The sequence below is a fragment of the Brassica napus genome, chromosome C9 (assembly GCF_020379485.1).
Source record: "Brassica napus cultivar Da-Ae chromosome C9, Da-Ae, whole genome shotgun sequence".
Taxonomy (NCBI): domain Eukaryota; kingdom Viridiplantae; phylum Streptophyta; class Magnoliopsida; order Brassicales; family Brassicaceae; genus Brassica; species Brassica napus.
The window spans coordinates 23,042,527-23,063,034 of NC_063452.1; the positions used below are offsets into that span (position 1 = coordinate 23,042,527).

The 20,508-nt window shown below is 34.1% G+C and overlaps 1 protein-coding gene and 1 pseudogene across 1 annotated transcript; both read right to left on the reverse strand.

Annotated features, from left to right (window-relative positions):
- Window positions 1-1,565: 1,565 nt before the first annotated feature.
- Window positions 1,566-3,337, reverse strand: LOC106417000. The gene is made up of 2 exons (XM_013857867.2): window positions 2,878-3,337; window positions 1,566-2,467 (listed from the first exon to the last, which is right to left on the reverse strand). Exons 1-2 carry the CDS (start codon window positions 3,335-3,337, stop codon window positions 1,566-1,568), a joined length of 1,362 nt encoding a protein of 453 aa, XP_013713321.2.
- An 11,157-nt stretch (window positions 3,338-14,494) lies between these two features.
- Window positions 14,495-16,291, reverse strand: LOC106416723 (annotated as a pseudogene).
- Window positions 16,292-20,508: the final 4,217 nt, after the last annotated feature.

Here is a 20,508-nt window from a genome sequence, read left to right on the forward strand (position 1 = left end):
CTTCTTAGGACTTGAAAGTTTACTTGAGGACAAGTAAAGGACTAGTGTGGGGGAGTTGATATCTTGTGAATTTACATGTTTTTAACTTCTTATTCTTGCATGGTTTGGTCATCTAGAGTATCATTTAGGCACATTTAGGTTGCATATCATTGCATTTGTACATATCAGGTGTTGGAGAGCACCATGGATGAGTTAGAAGACCATTGGAGGGATTTTGAGTCCAAAGAGTGAAAGATGAACACGGATGAAGGCCTTAAAGATCTCTTCTGAAGCTAAAATTTGTGGAGACACTGGAAATTGAGTTAGCTTTACAATGGAGGTGGTTTCAAGTCGTTTGGAGCTGTATTGAGGGATTTATGATCAAAATACTACACACATATCAATATGACATTCCTAGCGGCCAGGCGTAGCGGCAAAAGATGGTCGCTACAGAAGATAGAGCTGAGGCGCCTAAGTACCGTAGCGGGAGTGTGTAGCGGGTTAGAGAGACCGCTATAGTTGAAGCGCTTTCTGTAGCGGTCTTCCGTAGCGGCATAATGAGGTCGCTATGAGTTCAAGAATGCGAAAAAATCGTCTAAGTGTCCTAGCGGCCACCCGTAGCGGGCATTTCAGGTCGCTACAGGCGTAGTGACCTCTTGTAGCGACCTTTTATGGTCACTACGGAGAAAAATATCTGTTTTTATGGGTCAACCCCAGCTCGAGTTTTAGAGATATATAACTACTTTTCAGACAATAATTGGGGATCTATCTACTTTTTTATGAAGAACACAAGAACTCTTGAGAGAGAAAGCTTGAATCTTTAGTTTCTTTTCTTCTTATTCTCTTGAATTTGCTTGTTTAATCCTTGTTTATCTTTATTCTCTGTTGTATCTACTTGAATATGCTTCAATCTATTATGAGATTAAGTGTTTTCATGGAGATTAGTGAGTAGTTTCCTTAAGAATTCATGGGTTAGGGAGATTAGAGTAACTTAGTGAAGATCTATGGTGTTATTGTATTAGATCCTTGTATGAACTTGCTTGTTGAGTATTTTTAATGCTTGTTTAGTCTTGATCACTCTAAACCTGATTTCTAAACACTTCTCATCAGACATGATTAGATGAAGTGTTTGAATCAACTCAACTAAGCTCTAGTGAGATTAGCCAAGGACACTTGATGTTAAAATTGCTAGATAGTTATTAAACTTGAACTTAAAGATTGCTTGATTGAATTAAGCCAAAGACATTTGATGTTTAATGATTTCTAAGCAAATGGACATTTACCTAGACATAGGACTTGTCTAAAATTGTGTTTAGACTTAAGAGATTACTTTGATTGAAAGCTTGTCACCTAGATTGGATCTTAGTTACTTGAAGTCAATTCCCTTAGCCCATGGATTCACTTGTTTAAATTGATTAAAACCTTGTTGTATTGCTCTGTTTGCTATTGTTAGTTGTCACACACTCACCACTATTGAATCTACTTAGCTTAAGAAATGACTTGTATTCTCACTGATTCACATCACTAGGACTGGTTCGACATTCACCCCACTATACTACAACATTTGCAATAGGCAGAAAAACCTATTACCAGAAAACCTGAAACTTCTTACCCTTCTCAATCCTTCGATCAATCTTCTTCTCTACAGCAACGGTCAGTGGCTGTTTATGCTTAGAACTTAAAGTTCTACGTTTGAAAAACCATCGAGTCATCATTTCCCTTATGATATCCAACAAAGGTATAACTGGAAACTCTCTTGGCAAACGCAAAGTAGAATTTATTGATTCAGCAGGGTTATTGGTCCTAACATCGTACTTGTAACCCGAAAATTGACAACGAGCCCACTTTTTCACATCAGCTTGTATTAGATAGTTTCCAATTGCAGGACTAATTGAGAAAATAACAGTGAATTGCTTCTTAAAATCAGCAACTCGGGAAGCTTTAAAAGCCTTTGCAACCAAACCAGCGACTCCTTTACCTTTGAAATATGTAACAACATTGTTCAGCAAGTGGTGAATGCAAATTCCATGATGAGAATGCGGATACACTTTTGCAAGAGCTTTAGAAAGTGAAGTATTCCTGTCAGACACAGAAGCTAAACTCTGATCATCAGCAATGACAACATTAAGTTGTCTCATAAACCATTCCCACAAGCGGTCATTCTCTGAGTCGACAACTCCAAATGCAATAGGATATAGGTTCGAGTTTCCATCCAAAGCAGTAGCAACTAATAATACTCCTTTGTATTTGCTCTTCAAAAAAGTCCCATCCACAACAATAATTTTTCGAATGGCAGCATAAAAACCGCAAATAGACTGACCATGTGAGATGAAGAGGAATCTGAATCTCCCATTGCTCTCAGTTTCATAAAATGTGTGTGATCCTGGATTAGCTTCCTTCATCATGTACAAGTATTTGAGAACTTTTTCATAACCCTTCTCCAGAATGCCTCTCACAACATTTATTGCATACTCATGTGTCTCCCAAGCTAAAGAGTAGGATATCTCAACTGGATGATATCATTAGGTTTCGGCCCTTCCTTGACACTTTCGTACTTATGCATAATGAGACTACCAACTGTTTTTGATGAAGCTGTCCGAACAGAGTGGTTCCTTGATGATGGAGCACATGAATGATCAGGTACATACTTTTTGATGATAAAATATAAAGAACCTATTAATCCCTCTGCACGAACACGCCAGCGGCAATCATCATCCGCGCAACGAACGTACCAAACTTTTTTATCCGTTTTGCCAACCTTGTAGTCGAAATTATGTTTCATTGCACATATTTCCATTATTTCCTACAAAATTGTTTTGCTAGTAAAATGTTGACACTTCTTCACAACATTAACTAGAGAAAAATGGACAGACTTTCCGTTGATCATATCTTTCTCACACTTGTTTTCATCATCACTTTCATCTATCTTCGCATCTTCTTCTTCAAGCTCGGCTTCACCATCAATATCATCTGAAACTTCACACGAGATACCCACTTCCTCTCTGTTAGGCGACTCAGCATGCTCTTCTTTCAAGTCAAATCCGACCTTAGATCGAATACACACACATAACCGCGTTGAAGCTTTGGTCTTCACATATGTAAGAAATTTTTTGAGTTGCCGATCATTGGTGATGAAAACAGGTGGTGAGTCGAGGCCAATCACCAAATCGGAAGGTAAGTAACTCAGCTCGATATTGACCAAGTTTACATCGGTTCTAAAGTCCTCACAAACCATAACTCTTAGGTTGTTAAAGGTTTTGCTTGTGTCCAAAGTAAGTAATCTACCTCCTGTTTCTTCATCAACAAGAAACTTCCATCCTTTTGTTTTGGACGATCTCCAAAAACCCAGAATAGGCATAGATGTGCATATTCTCACGTTAGATTGACAAAAGTTTGGAGAAACTATGAAAAAGAGAAGAAGCTCTACGATTTTTTTGTCCAAATCATGGTTGGCAACGAAGAAACTAAAATTTAGGGAAGAAACTAAAAGTTAGGGAAGAAGATTTAAAAAAGGAAATAAAAAAGATTTAATAGATTTAGGAAATATTTTCTAACCGTTTTTTCATAGATTTCCGGATTTTGTTTAAAATCTAGTAGAAATTACAATCTACGAAAGGTAGAATAAAGATGAGGTGGTAGATATAGAATACCGATATTATAGATAGAAGAGAAGTGAGAAGAATGTATATTCTTTCATAGAAGATACAAGAACGTTTATTATTTCTTATGATCTACCAAAAATGCACAACATAGAAGGAAATGTTTATTTTGTATTTTGCCATCGTAGATCTTAATGTTTCGGTGTAATGCGCATTCTTCCTTGTGTAGATCATTGTGTTTCAGTTAGACTGAATATTTTGAATCGCCATAGATGGTAGATCTTATATACTAACACCTTTAGCCTATTTTGAATCGCCATAGATGGTAGATCTTATATACTAACACCTTTAGCCTGTTTTTCAATTTACCATTCCAAATATTTTTTGAATCCAAAAATATATTTCATATATGCATATGTTTGACTACTTCATTTTTTTATTTTTTTTAATTTTTTTGCATTGTAAATTAATTGATATGAATTTTTATAACCTTGAGTGGTAGTGAAAGTCCAAAAGTGACAATGGTTAAGAATAAATCATGTTAGCTTTAAAAAAATCATGTCAATTAATTTACAATGCAAAAAAAATTAAAATTCATAACCATTGTATGTTCCCCTTAGTACAAAATCAAATTTTGTCACTTTTGGGAAATTCGGGAAAAGAGAATGGCCGAATTTCCCATAAAAAAACTAAAATTCATAACCACTCTCTTTAACCGAATTTCCCATAAATTTATTTTGTTGATTTTGTAAATGAAACAAAAGTAAGAAACATAATCCGCGTTTTAACGCGGATCATATTTTTTTTTTTTTAAAACATAATCCACCACGATCCAATAACTAATTATGACAATGGTTAAGAATAAATCATGTTAGCTTTAAAAAAAGAATAAATCATGTTGGCTTTCAAAAAGAAAAAGAAAAGAATATGTTCACTATAAATTGCTTATGCTCCGTGATTGGAGGAGGCCTTTGACATTTTGCAAAACTTAATTGGCACCTATGTTCTGAATTTTTGTTTCCAGAATTAAAATATGAAATTGACACTATATACTGATTTATATGATTACCGTCTATCACCCTCTCAAACTTATTTTCTTCTACAAGACTTTTTGACCGGGAAAAATAATTTTCAAATATACAACTTAGGCGCATTCTAAAAAGTTCAAATAATAAAAGTCAGAGAAAAACATCATCGTCTAAAAATAAATGACAAAAAATCAAAAATAGCAAAAATAATTCGGTAAAACTACAGAAAATAGACTTGATGATTTATTAAAACACTGTCGCCTAAGCTTAAAGATCTGATTTTTTTCAATATATTTTTTTCTTACCTTTTACAAAGCCACATCTCGACTGCATATACAAAACTTGAAAATATTAATGAATATTTACAACCTTATTCCATAACTATCGTATAATACCCATATATATAAGCAATGGTTCTTAACTACTATCTTAACCTAATATAAAGTTTAAATTTATAAGAAATAAAATAACGTAAGTATAAGTATGTGCACCAAAACCAAATCAATCTGATTTAAATCTAGACCTCAACACAAATCGATTCAATATCGTACAGAATCTTAATCAGTTAAATATAGTGTAATGAACCTTGGACAAAGTGAAACAAATAGAAAAACAAAAACAAACAAAATTTCATTAAAACTAATGATGATATGACTGAAACCAAATCCAAACGTAAACAGATCATCAAAGTATACAACCTTGTTTCATTTCCTATCAAAATCAAAAAGTAATTAAACCAAAAAGCAGAAATCCAAATAAAACAAAACCATATATTATAGATGTGATATATGATATTTATATGCCATATATGAGTTATCATCTGCTTCTTCTGGTCATGCTTGGCTCCTCGTACGCCACCAGCAGCCAATTTTTCAACCAAAATTGATACCCACTTGTGGCATACAGGGAGCCAGGCATGATGACACATCCATATATGTAATGTATATAGTAGTTGCATACTAAAACCCTACGCCTGAACGTTGGACACCATCTTTATTTTTGAGCTTGTCTTGAATCGAATAAGAATCTTTGTTTATTACTGTTGGGAAGAGAAAAGAAAGTAGAGAGATGTACTGAAGATATCTGGTTGAAGTGGAATTTTGGGCACACATATATAAAGGAGGAAGAAACTTCATCAGGGTTAATTATGCTATCGACAAATTTAAAATAAAGCAAAAATGACCAAAGTTGGGTTTCGTTTTTCAATAATTTAATATGAATAAGGGGAATAAAATAATTGAAAGAGGACCCATTAATTCACTTTCCTTAAAGGTTTTTTTTTCCCTTTAAAGCTTCTCTTTTCACAATTCGTTATCAACTGAGAATTAAAAATTAAATCATGAAAAGAATACTGTTTCATAGCACAACGAAAGAGAGAAAGTTAATGGATATGTATCTGATCCTAATTGAAATTATAAAACATTAGAAGTTTTCTTAAATTCCAACAAGTACATATTAGTATATTGTAAATCAAAATATGGGTTACTCTTGTTATTAAAAAGTGTAGAGATTACACAGCATGCAAACCTATTGGGTTACTTTTCAATAGTTAAATGTTTTGTACGAGAACTTAAAGATTTTCATATTATAAAGGAATTGTTAGAAAAGAATTGTGACTGGGCCATTTATCAATCAATCATCTTAATCACCACAAAGGACCTACGCTTTCATTTTTTTGATAATCCAGTATCCGACCACTTTGCGTGATCGACTAGCCCACCGGGCCGAAGCCCAAGCCATTACAGGATTTTTAAGCGTCCACTTAAGGGCCCCTGGTTACGCGAAGTGGTCTGGAGGGCGGGAGGCAGCCCATGTAAATACCCCCCGTGGCCGGGACTCGAAGTCGGGTGGCGGGCACCTCAGCCGAGGTTCCTTTACCACCAGGCTACGCTTTCATCATAATCCAAAACTTTGGCGTTGGACAATTCAGAATGATACCCCATTAGGTCTTGCTTTGTTTTTTTGTTTGATAGTATATTGTGGTTCAGCGTTTGTATTAACGTTTACAAGTGAAAGTAATGTGTTGTTTATCTTGGGAAGTAGTAAAATTATGAAACGTGAAAAGCAAAATAGAAGACTAAAGGAACGTTCACGTTTTACTGTTTTTAACCCTGGAATTCGTATAAGACATCTGATATATTAGAAATATATATTTGTTCTTAGACGTCGTGGATATACTATGAACACATGACATGTACCGATGTACGTATAGTGTATGACGACCACCATTGTAATTCAACTCTAATGTTTCAAGTTATTCCAAACAAAGATCTTACGTCAGAGCTGATTATGAGAAAAATAGAATACAATATTATCGAGTAAAAGTTCAAAATGTTATAAGATAAACTTTGAAATGATCCTCCACTCCTTTACCAACTCAAGTACTATGATCATCTACTCATCAAGCATTATGATCATCTACTCATCAAGCACTATGATCACCCACTCATTTACCAAATCAAGCACCATCTTTGATATTTTATGTATTGTTGCTCACTATAAATACCATCACTCATCTCACTCTTTTGTACACCATTACATCTTCTTCTTCTTCCTTATAATAAACTATCTCCCTCATATTAGTGTTATTTACTTCCTACGGGTATTAAATTCTACTCTTATTTTAATTTCCCGATACTATAAATTATAAGTTATTTCATAACACGTTATCAGCATGATCACTCTGCGATTCGGTAAAATTTATTTGTATCATTTATACCCTGTTATAATGGTCGGTATACCGCCTCTACTATTATTTATATCATGTTATAATGGCCGGAATACCGCCTATATTATTTACTAGTAATTTAATTCATTTATTGGCCGGCCGAGCCGCCTTATATCCTGTTTATTATTTATTGGTCGGCTGAGCCGCCTTATATTCTGTTTATTATTAATTGGTCGGCCGAGCCGTCGTATAATTTATTTATTATTCTGCATTGATCGGCTGAGCCGTCGCAGGATTTGTTGTCATATAACATAAATATTTCATTGTCATAATTTTTCACTTTTATGAAATTTTATAGATTTGATTGACCGTTTAATACGATATTTTCAGACTAATTTTTGGTGCACTCGATTTAACCCAACGGTCACAAAGAAAATTTTTCAAAAATTTCTACTTTCTCCAACGGTCATGAACAGTAATTTTCATCTATAAATACAACTCATTTTCACTCCATTTCATCATCCAAAACATTTCATCTTCTCTCAAAAATTTCAAATCGGTCTTCTCCGAATTTTTCATTTCAAGAAAGATGATTCGCGTACTTTTGTTTTTATGTGTCATTTTTATTTGTGTTTCTATTTATGGTTTATTCGTTGGAGAATTTACTCCGGGTGAATTTAAGATGAATATCGGTTTACTTTTATTTACATCGCTTCTCCTTGTAATTTCTTGTATGGTTAATGTAAACGGTTTTTAAATTATGAAGTTCTAATAAAATTACTATTTTGTGTTTTAGAAATACAAATGGCAAACATTGAGAAACTCCAGTTCCCGGCTCTAAAAGTAACCGGCGAAAACTATGTCAGATGGGTCACAAATGTGAAACCTTATCTTGTAATAAAAAAGATATCCGAAGCTATAAAAGTCGGTAACAAATCGCCACCCGAGCATATAGCCGAAGCGATAATCTTCCTGAAGAAGCATTTAGATGAGAATCTAACTCACGACTATGGGGACGTTGAGGACCCAGCTGTACTATGGCAAGCCTTGAAAGACAGATTCGATAATCAAAAGGAAATCAATCTCCCTCACGCTCTTGAAGAGTGGAAAACCCTGAGGTTTCAGGATTTCCAAAGGGTTAGAGATTACAATTCCACTATCTTGAGGATAGTTGCACAATTAAAATATTGTGGTAACCCTGTCACCGAAGCAGAAATGCTTGACAAGACATACAATACCTTCCACAAAGAACACAACGTCTTATCCCGAATTTACAGAAAATGTGGGTACACCAAATTTTCTGAATTGATGGTAACACTCATGTTGGCTGAAAAGAACGATGAGTTACTAATCAAAAACCATAATTCCCGACCTACGGGAGCCAAGGCATTTCCCGAAGTGAATGCTACGGCGGTAGAATATTCGGGAAGGAGAAACCATACCAACCGAGGTCGTGGTCGGCGTTTCAACAACAAACGTGGAAAGCCTTACTATCCTAAAAGTATTAGATCTAACAAATGGGTTAGATCTGAACAACCTCATAAAGGCAAAGAAACCGAAGAGGATACCACAAAGAAAAGTGAGACTGTATGTTACAGATGTGGATGTAAAGGACATTGGTCCCGTACCTGTCGTACTCCCCCACATTTGTGCAAGTTATATCAAGAATCCATAAAAGGAAAGGCTAAAGAGGTGAACCTCACGGAAAACGTTGAAGGGACCTCATACCTTGAATCCTCTGATTTCGCAAATGAGCTGGACTAGAATACTCTTGAAGAGTACGGAAATATTTCTAATAAGACTACTGAATAGTCCTCATTTGTAATGTATAATAATTATGTTTTTAAAGAATAATGTTGTTTTAACAACAATATATGTATAATTATTGTGTGTTTTCTTTATATAATCAATGAATAAATTTCACGTTTCACTTTTATTTAATGTTTATGATAATTTCAGAAATGGATCAAAATACTAATGGAGCAAAATCCAAGAAACGGATTCGTGAAATATGCATACCAGATAGTGGAACAACGCACACTATTCTGAGACAAAAGAGATATTTCTCTGATATAAAACCGACAAGAATTGTCGTCAATACAATATCAGGTCCTGCAGACGTGATTGAAGGAACTGGTAAAGCAAACTTTACTTTGCCGAATGGAACAAAATTTTCCATAAATAATGCTTTATATTCTCCGAGTTCTAAAAGGAATTTGTTGAGTTTTAAAGACATATATCTTCACGGATATGATACTCAGTCTGCAACTGAGGATGGAAAGAAATACATGTATGTAATTTCTGAAAAATGTGGCAGAAAACACATATTGGAAAAGTTTCCAGAACTTCCTTCGGGATTACATCATACTTATATCGATGAGATCGAATCAAATCTTGTAGTAAAACGGAACCCAAAAGAGTTCACGTTATGGCATGATCGTCTTGGCCACCCAGGCACTACAATGATGCGTAAAATCATATAAAGTTCACATGGTCATCCATTGAAAATTCAGGAGATTTCTCAAGGGAATAAAATGACATGTGTTGCATGTTCTCTAGAAAAATTGATCGCCAACCAAAATCGATAAAGAATCACCAAAGTTCCTTGAAAGAATTCAAGGTGATATATGTGGACCGATACATCCACCATGTGGACCATTCCACTATTTTATGGTATTAATTGACGCATCCAGTAGATGGTCACACGTTTGTCTATTATCATCTCGAAATGTGGCATTTGCGAGATTTCTAACTCAGATAATCAAACTGCGAGCACAGTTTCCTGATTATACTATTAAAAGAGTTAGACTAGACAACGCTGGTGAATTTACATCCCAAGCATTCAATGACTATTGTATGGTAATGGGAATTGAAGTTGAACATTCGGTTGCTCATGTTCATACGCAAAATGGTTTGGCTGAATCTTTAATTAAGCGTCTGCAATTGATTGCAAGACCATTGATCATGAGATCAAAACTTCCAACCTCTGTATGGGGACATGCCATTTTGCATGCAGAAGCACTCATTCGGATCAGACCGAGTGCATACCATAAGTATTCCCCACTACAGTTAGCGTTTGGTCGAGAACCAAACATTTCCCACTTTAGAATCTTTGGTTGTGCGGTATATGTGCCTGTAGCACCACCACAACGAACAAAGATGGGACCACAAAGAAGGTTGGGAATATATGTTGGTTGTGATTCTCCATCAATTATAAGATACCTAGAACCACAGACTGGTGACGTCTTTACAGCACGTTTTGCTGATTGTCATTTTGACGAAAATGTATTCCCAGTTCTAGGGGGAGAAAACAAAAATGTTGGAAGTGATATAAAATGGAGTGTACCATCATTGTTATATCTTGATCCTCCTACTAAAGAGTCAGAACTAGAAGTTCGACGAATTATGCATTTACAGAGTATAGCTAACCAGCTACCTGATGCATTTGCAGATACCAAGACGGTAACTAAATCTCATATACCAGCTGCAAATGCTCCTGCTCGTATCAAAATGCCAAATGAACAAGAAAAGGAGGATGACACACGAGAGCCAAAAACACGCCTGAAGCGTGGTAGACCTGCTGGTTCTAAGGATAAGAATCCTAGGAAACAGAAGAAAGCTGAAATATATGATGCACCCAAAATAGCAGAAAATATTTTGGAAGAAATAAATGATAAGGACTCTGATGAATCAGAGCATCATGAATCGAAAGATAATCATGAGATTTCTATTAATTACATCCATAATAAAAGGATATGGAATAGAAATGAACAAAATGACCTTGATGATGCTTTCTCATATATCGTGTCAAGTGAGGTAAATGAAGATACCGATGATCCAGAACCGAAATCCATATATGAATGTCAAAAGAGACATGATTGGAATAAATGGAAAGAAGCAATACAAATCGAACTTGATTCGCTTAACAAACGAAAAGTGTTTGGATCTATTGTACTCACACCTGAAGATGTGAGACCAGTTGGGTACAGATGGATTTTCGTTCGAAAACGAAATGAGAAAAATGAGATTACAAGGTATAAAGCTCGCCTTGTAGCCCAAGGATTTTCTCAAAGACCTGGTATTGATTATGAGGAAACATATTCTCCTGTAATGGATGCGATCACATTTAGATTCCTGATGAGTCTAGCCGCTGATAAAAATCTTGAGATGCGTCTCATGGATGTTGTTACAGCTTATCTATACGGATCATTAGATACTGATATCTACATGAAAATCCCTGATGGATTTAAAATGCCAGAAGCATTAAGTTCCAAACCTAAAGAGTTATGTGCAATAAAATTGCAAAGATCATTATATGGGTTAAAACAATCTGGACGTATGTGGTACAATCGTCTCAGTGAACATTTAACAAAAGAAGGATATGTGAATGATCCTATATGCCCATGTGTTTTCATCAAGAAAACAACATCCGGATTTGTGATAATCGCGGTATATGTTGATGATCTAAATATTATTGGAACTCAAAAAGAAATACAAAAGGCATCAGACTATCTCAAAGGAGAATTTGAGATGAAAGATCTTGGACAGACACAGTATTGTCTTGGCCTACAAATAGAACATTCACAAAATGGTATATTTGTGCATCAATCCACATACACTAAAAGAGTGTTGAAACGATTTAACATGGATAAATCAACTCCTCTTAGCACCCCGATGGTCGTTAGATCACTTAACATTGAAAGTGATCCATTTCGACCACCTGAGGAAAAAGAAGAGATACTTGGTCCGGAAGTACCATATCTAAGTGCAATTGGAGCGTTGATGTACCTTGCAAATTGTACACGGCCTGATATATCATTCGCTGTTAATCTTCTAGCAAGATTTAGCTCATCTCCAACACGAAGACATTGGAATGGAATTAAACATGTCTTTCGTTACCTACAAGGGACTATTGATTTAGGCTTATTTTACCCTAAAGATTCAAATGGTCAAATGGTTGGTTTTGCAGATGCAGGATATCTTTCAGATCCACACAAAGCCCGATCGCAAACAGGATATGTTTTTACGATCGGAGGCACTGCTATATCTTGGCGTTCTCAGAAACAAACGCTTGTGGCTACCTCTTCAAATCATGCTGAGATCATCGCACTCCATGAAGCAAGTAAAGAATGTGTATGGCTAAGATCAATAAGCCAACACATTTGTTCAAGTAGTGGGATTGACAAAAGTACGGGGCCAACTATTCTATATGAAGACAATGCAGCATGTGTTGCTCAAACGAAGGAAGGATATATCAAAAGTGATAGAACAAAACATATACATCCAAAGTTCTTCTCATACACTCAAGAGCTCGAGAAGAAGAAAGAGATTGAAGTAAGATATGTCCGATCATGCGACAATGCAGCCGACCTCTTCACAAAAGCACTTCCTACTTCGGTATTCAGAAAACATGTCCATAACATTGGAATGCGTCATCAGAAGGATCTATGACTGCTCAATCGAGGGGGAGCTTACGTAGTTGTACTCTTTTTACCTAACTATGGTTTTTCCCATTGGGTTTTCCTAGAAAGGTTTTTAACGAGGCAACAAAGACGTTAAGCGAGAGCGGAGAGTGACACCGGTCCCCAAGGAGAGTGTTACGAAACTTAATACAAGATGGATGATCAAGGGGGAGTGTTATAAGATAAACTTTGAAATGATCCTCCACTCCTTTACCAACTCAAGCACTATGATCACCTACTCATCAAGCATTATGATCATCTACTCATCAAGCACTATGATCACCCACTCATTTACCAAATCAAGCACCATCTTTGATATTTTATGTATTGTTGCTCACTATAAATACCATCACTCATCTCACTCTTTTGTACATCATTACATCTTCTTCTTCTTCCTTATAATAAACTATCTCCCTCATATTAGTGTTATTTGCTTCCTACGGATATTAAATTCTACTCTTATTTTAATTTGTCGATACTATAAATTATAAGTTATTTCATAACACAAAACATATTATTCATGATATTTCATATATCAACCTTTCAATTTCTTTCGTTCTTTTTTTTTTATATTGAAATGAAGAGAATTCAATTTCAAAGTCTCTAAAGCTTACATTCGATTCTTTTTTTGTAAAATTAGATTTCTTTGTCTTTTCTTTTCAACATTTCATGGGTTTTGTGGGCTCTTTAGCTTTCGCTTTTCCATAATAAAGACGCTTTTTTCTTTCCTTTCTCATATTATTTTAAAAAATTATAAGTTCTTTCCACTGACCTAATATGTTATGGCCAACTCATATGAGTTGTGTTTTATTTTAAGTTGTTTACGATTAAAAATCGTCTGGCCTTACTGGACTAGACCGGTCCATTTCAAATTAACAAAACCGGGTCGAAATAGGCTTGTTTAACCGGCAACTTATCCAAATTGATCGCCGGACTTTACCCTCACCGGATCAAGCAGAAACAATGGTCTCTGTGTAGCGCTTGAACTAGACTTATGAAATTCAAATCGATGGGTAGCAAACCCGGAATACGGTGGCAGCCTGGCAGGAGATCGATCATAGCCGTGATCTTCACCTTCTCCTCCACATACTGCTTGAGCTCTATCTCATCTCATCTCATCAGGTTAGAGATTCTGATGAAATCGTCAAGTCCGATCATTGAAAAAAGCTTTCAGATTATTAACATCTCACATCGTGTGGGTGTTGTGTCATTGAGGTAGTTTTTGGGTGAGACAGACCCATCACTAATATGGTATCAGAGTCCAGGGTGATTTACTACCTATGTAGAGCTACTTTTTGGGTGTGAGTTAGATCCATTACTAAAACTAATACAGATCGAGCTGCCTTCGTTCAGATCAAACAGGTCAGTCATTGAGATTCATGTCGAAATCAATTCTAGAGATTATGAAAATGATGAAATCAGTTTGAAGATTCCTTTACATGCACGGCATCAAGTCAATTATCTCGATCTCTTGTTTAGGTTCATATCGTTAAGATTGTTCCTCTGCTTATCTATACAGCCTCTTCAAGAGAGTGGCCACTCTCTTGATCCAAGACCTAAACTAGATCCCTCGTCTTGGATGTCGCTGCCGGAATCAGGAATCCTACAGCATATGTTTGCGTTTTCAATTCTTGTTGCACGAGGTTGAAGCTTGCAAGAACCCGAAGCAGTCTTGATAAATTAGCTTTTGGACTTCCTTGTGACTGCAGCAACACGCTTCTCTCAATCTCAATCACATTTTTTTTTGGCAAGTTTGAACCGGTGCAAAACCAATCTCTTCCATGATACTTCCGGAGTTACGGTTTATCGGAATTTAGGAGAAATACAAGCAAGACGCTCATCTCCAACAAATAAAGAAAACCACACCACCCACTCTATTACATTAACCAGTACACCCTTAAACCCAACTACTAAGCTTTGCCACGTTATATACTCGTTGATGAAAACATTCCAAAAAACTTGTTCTTGCTTTTCCAACATCAAGCTGCGAGAACAATAACCACGATCAGGAGTACAATGCCAAATATCACCAAGAGCAAGCATGTCTGCATGTAAACAAGATCAAAACATTAGAATGTAGCCCTATACCCCATCCCTAAAAAACAGAAAATTTTGAAGTCTTTTTTTATTTATTTACCAGAGATGAGTTTGATCTTTGTGTGTGTTTGAGGCTTGTGCGAGCTGAGATCTTCCTTGAGCAGTTGTAGCTCGAGAGTTGTCAATGTGAGTATCGATATCTTCTGCCAACTAAAAAAAAATAAAGTGAGCTCCGCAACTGTAGAACTGAGGGCATGCTCTTATAGATTTTGTTCACCTATCATGACTCCTTGGTCTTTAACAAGAACCGCAAGATCTTTGCATATTTCGTTAATCTCTCCAATCTGATTATGTATTTCTTGAATCCCTTGCTGCTCTCTTTCTTCGATCACAGCCTTGTTCCTGCCTGCAAGCAAACAAGAGGAAGACATGTTGCATCACAATACTAAATAGATAAGATGTTTCTTTTTGACTCCACAACTTGTGCCCTCTGTTCCTGAAGGTTATCTACTTCACTCGCTGCATAGATGAAGCAAATATGGAAAAAAAGGAAACGTGATTCATTAAAACCAGACTAACAAAACAAAAAATCAAACTGTTTGCTCTATATCATCAAGAACAACACAAACCGGTCTTCATCCTCGTCTCTGATAACAAACTATTACCTAGAGGGACGAGCAGATGGAGAAAGGAGAGGAGCATAAGTGGTTTCTCTTTCAACACAGCTTTGAAAGTCCTTTGCAAGCTTAGCATCGGCAATCTTCTTATATACTTGGCTACACATTTTTAACAATTAAACAATCAAGAACCATCACAACTCTCATAAGTAACCGAAACAAAGAAGACGAAAGGTTTTAACTTTTTTACATTGACACCAGTTCGATGATCAGTTTCACTAGCAGAAGTGTCCTTCACAAGCTGCCCTATATGCAACCGTGTCTTGTGCCCCTATACCAAGCAGGAGATTCACAAATCAATCAAACATCTTTAATTTTCGCAATCAGAGATTTAATATATATTTCCAATTTCAAACTTATTATTACAGCCTCTCTGGGAGTACCGAGCGTCTGTTAACGAGTCGCTGAAACGTGGAAACTCCGGTATTGATCTGGAATATTCCCCAAGCCACGCCTTGCGTCGAATCTTGGCGACCACCACCACCATTGATCTTCCTCTTCTTCCACCTTCTAAATCTTGAAAACTCACCCGGAGAACTGATCGAAATCGGAGCTCCGATGTATGTGGAGACATAAATTGAAAAGCGTTTTTAAGAGTCTCCGACCATATTCTATTTTCCTCTTTATAATAGAATAAAATGAGTTTACTTTATATAAGTTTTTTTTGTTCGTACCATTAAAATTATTTTATGTTAAAATTAAAAATAAAATGAACCATTGAAAATGGAAGCCAGATGACGTTTTTGGTTTCATTTTTTGGATCCTTCCATTTCCATTTTTTTTGTGGAAGCCTATCTGATTTAAACCAAACTAGATCTCGATCCGCGCAACCGCGCGGATTTTGTTTTTATTTATTTTTATATAAACATTTTGTTTTTAATTCTAAATTGATATATATTATAATATATATGTGTCTATCAATTTTTAAAACATAATAAGTTTACGGTATATTTTTTCATTGAATAGATTGTTTCAAACTTTCACATGTATTTGTATTTTTTTCTATATATATATTTTCAGATTATTATTTCATTATTAAAATCATAACTATATATATAAAGATTAGTAAAATATTATTTTATTGTCATATTCAAAAATATTGTAACATTTCACAAATTTAGAAATTTTTTAAAAATTAAATTTTTTGTTTCATAGATTTATATTATCGATTAAATAATTAAACATTTAGTCTTTTTTTAATTTTTAAAATAAATTATATAGTTTAAAATTTGTTTTCATTGGTTTAAGGTAGTAAAGATTAATCATTGTTAGATAATATAATTTTTGTTATTTTTAAAAAAAATCTTTGTAATTTTAAAAAGTTAACACCGACAAATATTTAAATAATTAACATATAGTATTACAACATTAAATTATATCTATTTAATTTATACAATCTATAAATCCAATGGATCATTTATTGTTTAAATCTAATTATTGATAACTCAATAAAAATTTATGGTAAGCCCAAAATTTAAATGATAAGATTATAGATTAAATGTAACATAACTTTCTAGGAATAGGTCCATTAGGTTCATTTTAAAAAAATCACACATGAATCAAAATTGTGACTTCTGTTTTAATATATAAGATTTCTTTTTCGACGGACGAAGGGTTAAACCCGGATCTATTAAAGATGCAAACCTAACCTACGAATAGACCCTCTTCCGAATATTCAAATGGACCGAAAAGCGGTAGCCCATATCCGTGTAGGTGACCAGAAAAATTCGATTTAATTTCATTTAGCAGGTTCACAAATGTGGTGAACTCCCAAACTTTTTCCCTTTTCCCTTGACCACAAAGCTCCCGGTCATTTAAACCAAATTTTGATCAGAAGAAAAACAATTTATATCTGATTTTGTCTGGTTAATATGTAAAAGTATTACATCTCAGTTTATAGTTTACTTTGCTAGTGAATTCGCATGTACGTCCTTACTTTTGGGAATATGAATACACAATTTTTCTTTTTTTGTAAAAAGATGAAATACATCCATATTTACTGAATTTGAACAGTTAGTCTCAGTTCGAATCGCGAGAATTTGCATATTAGTATTTCCATCTTAGCATTAGCATGTAAAGACTTTCTGTTACATACACGTAAATTGAATAATATACCATTCATTTAATCTTTAAGACTCCATCTTAATCCACTAACCAGGTCATTATTAATCTATGAAGCATCTATTTGATAAATCGGGATTTAAGTATCCAAAAAAGGCTGTTTCAATAAGTCCATTTGGAGGAACATTGGGATCTTCTTCCACTTCTTCTTTAAGATTCGTCTTTCTCAAACACTTTGTTTTGAAAAGCAAATTAGAGAGTGTTGACTAGAAAAATTATATATATATATTTTTTTACATCAAAAGACTATTCTATTACTCAAACTTGAAGTGGTCTGGGTAACCAAACCGGAATAGAACAACCAATAAAAAATTATATTTTATTTTAAAAGTTGTCCTTTCTTGCTTTTAAAATGTATCAAATAATCCATATAAAGCTGTTGAATTGTGGTTGTAGTGGAACCACCTCTTTTCTTTTCAGAAAAAAAAAACATGTTTTGGTATATAAATCCTTCCATTTCCATATATTTATGAATCTCTCCGGATTCAATTTAGTTTTTTTTGGTAAAGGAAAAAATTTATCTAAAACAGTAACTTTTTTAATAAAAATTTATATAGGAAAAAACTTATTTCAGATTTTTGTTCGATCGACTTCAGGCACTGCATGAATTAGAGTTGAAAATAATGTTCAATAGAGTTTGGTTCGGATTTAATCAGGTATTTTAGTTCGGATTTTCAAATCTATTAAATTACAACCACCAATAACCCCTACTTAATTCTTCAAAGATATGAAAACTAGCTCCATTCTATCCTTAAAGTCGGTTCATAAATGCTAACACATCATAAATCGGATAAGCATATTTTAGATTTGAATATAGGTTCCCCAAATACTTATTTGTGATTTGAATAAACACTTAAATTTACATACTTGGTAAATTTTGAAAAATTTTGTTAACAAATGCTTGGTGAGAAGATTCAAACAATTTAATAGAAAAAAATATAAATAAGTTAAAAAAATTAATCAACATTGTTTAAATTAAAAGCAAACTTATTTATAATCAAACTTCAATTCAAAACATAAATTCAATATTTGACTAAATGCCAAATTATATATTCAATTAAATGTTTGAGTTAATTTTCATGTAATATATAACTAATTTAGGTATTCAGTTGAATCTTTGAATATTTAGTAATTATCATGTACAAACGGTTTGGTATGCTTTTTGAAATTTTCAAGCTTTTGGATATTTACTTGGAGTTGAACTCGATTTGGGTAAACAAAAAATAATCCAAAATATTGTAGAACAAAGTCTATTTAAATATTTATGTTGAATTTTGTTGATTCGAATTCATTTATTCAGGTCAGTTCAGTTCAAATTATTGGATTCATTTTTTTTGTCCACCGCTAGTATAAACCAATTTTTTTGGTTAAAGTATGAACCAATTTAATTCCATTCAATTAATTTAGCATTTTCTATGAATCTAGTTAAGATAAGTTTTTTGTATCAACAACTAGATTATTAAATTTAATGATGATAAACTTAAGTTAATTTTAAATTATAAAAATTTTTACTTATTTATATTGTTAATAATATATAGTCTTATTTCTCTAGATTTATAACAATAATTAACACGTCAAAGGATAATGTATAGTTTGTTGGTAGCAATGTTGAAGTTAACTTGGAGAACAAGTAATACCAATTCTATTTATGTTAGGATTAAGAGAAAAGGAAATTTACTTGTTAAGAGAGTTTAGGAGTTTTATAAGATCTATAAGGGATATAACTTATGAGTTTGTGAGAGATCTTTGTGAGAGCTTAAGTTTTTGAGAGAGTTTTCTTAAGCTATAATAAGAAGTTCAGTTATTCTTATTGATCTTGAGTTTATATACTTGTGATTCAAAACAAGATAGTTCTATGATAATAAATTGAATGTTTATATGTTATATAAATAAAAGTTCGCTGAAGGAGACATATTGGAAAAATGATTTTAGAATTTTTTTAAAAAAAAATCTTATGTTACTGTATTTAATATATGTCAAAACTTATTTGAAAACCAAAGTTATTGAATTAGTTATATGTAAGAAATCTTTTGAAGTATTTCTTTACTAGTATTTGTTTAACAAATAGAAAAGGAAGTTGAAATGATTTTAGTTGCCAGTTATGATAAAATAGTGGATAGAAATAATATCTTACATAACATTTTAAAACAAAATTGAAAATTGATTGTATAATGTGTTATGAAGTAAATTATGCGTCTAATTTTTTTTTGTCATCAAATTATGCGTGCAAGTTACTTTCAACATTTTTTTTTTGGAACATAGAGGTTGACATTTTATGCCTTCCAGAAAAATAGTGAGAATAATAAAAGGAAAACCTTATTTTCTTTGATAAGGATGATGACTATAACGGCCGTTCAAAAAAAAAAAAAAAGAAGATGATAACGATGACTATCCTCATCACGTAAAAATAGAAAATACATTATCCCCTTTGACCCAAAATGGAGAACACGGTATGGCGGCTTCCTAGATCAAGATCTTCATTGAGATTTTGATCTTCCCCTGATCTTTGGCGTTAGATCACCTCTGTCTTGCTCTCCGGTTGTGGACAGATTAGTGTATTCGTGGAACTCGGGCTTTCTCCAAGGGCGGCTTGATCAAATCATCTTTGGGATTTGTTTCATCACCCGATCTGTTATTCTTTGATAACAGATAGTTTCTCATTGTCATTCTGAGTATTATCTGGCCGAGGAAACCATCATCACAGAGCGGTTTCAGAGAAGACTGCATCATCTCGTCGGGAAAGCTTAAGGTTTGGATTACAATCCTCGTTGGGATCGTCTCTCTCTCTGATCCTTACGGCCATTGCAGTAGAGATCAGTTGCTTTGCTTTCTAATCACCTCACTTTGCTGATCGAGTCAAAGTCTCATCACGTTTTTCAGCTGTTCCTTGATCATTACGTTTAGATCAACTGGTAGCAGCGATCATCATACCTTTGT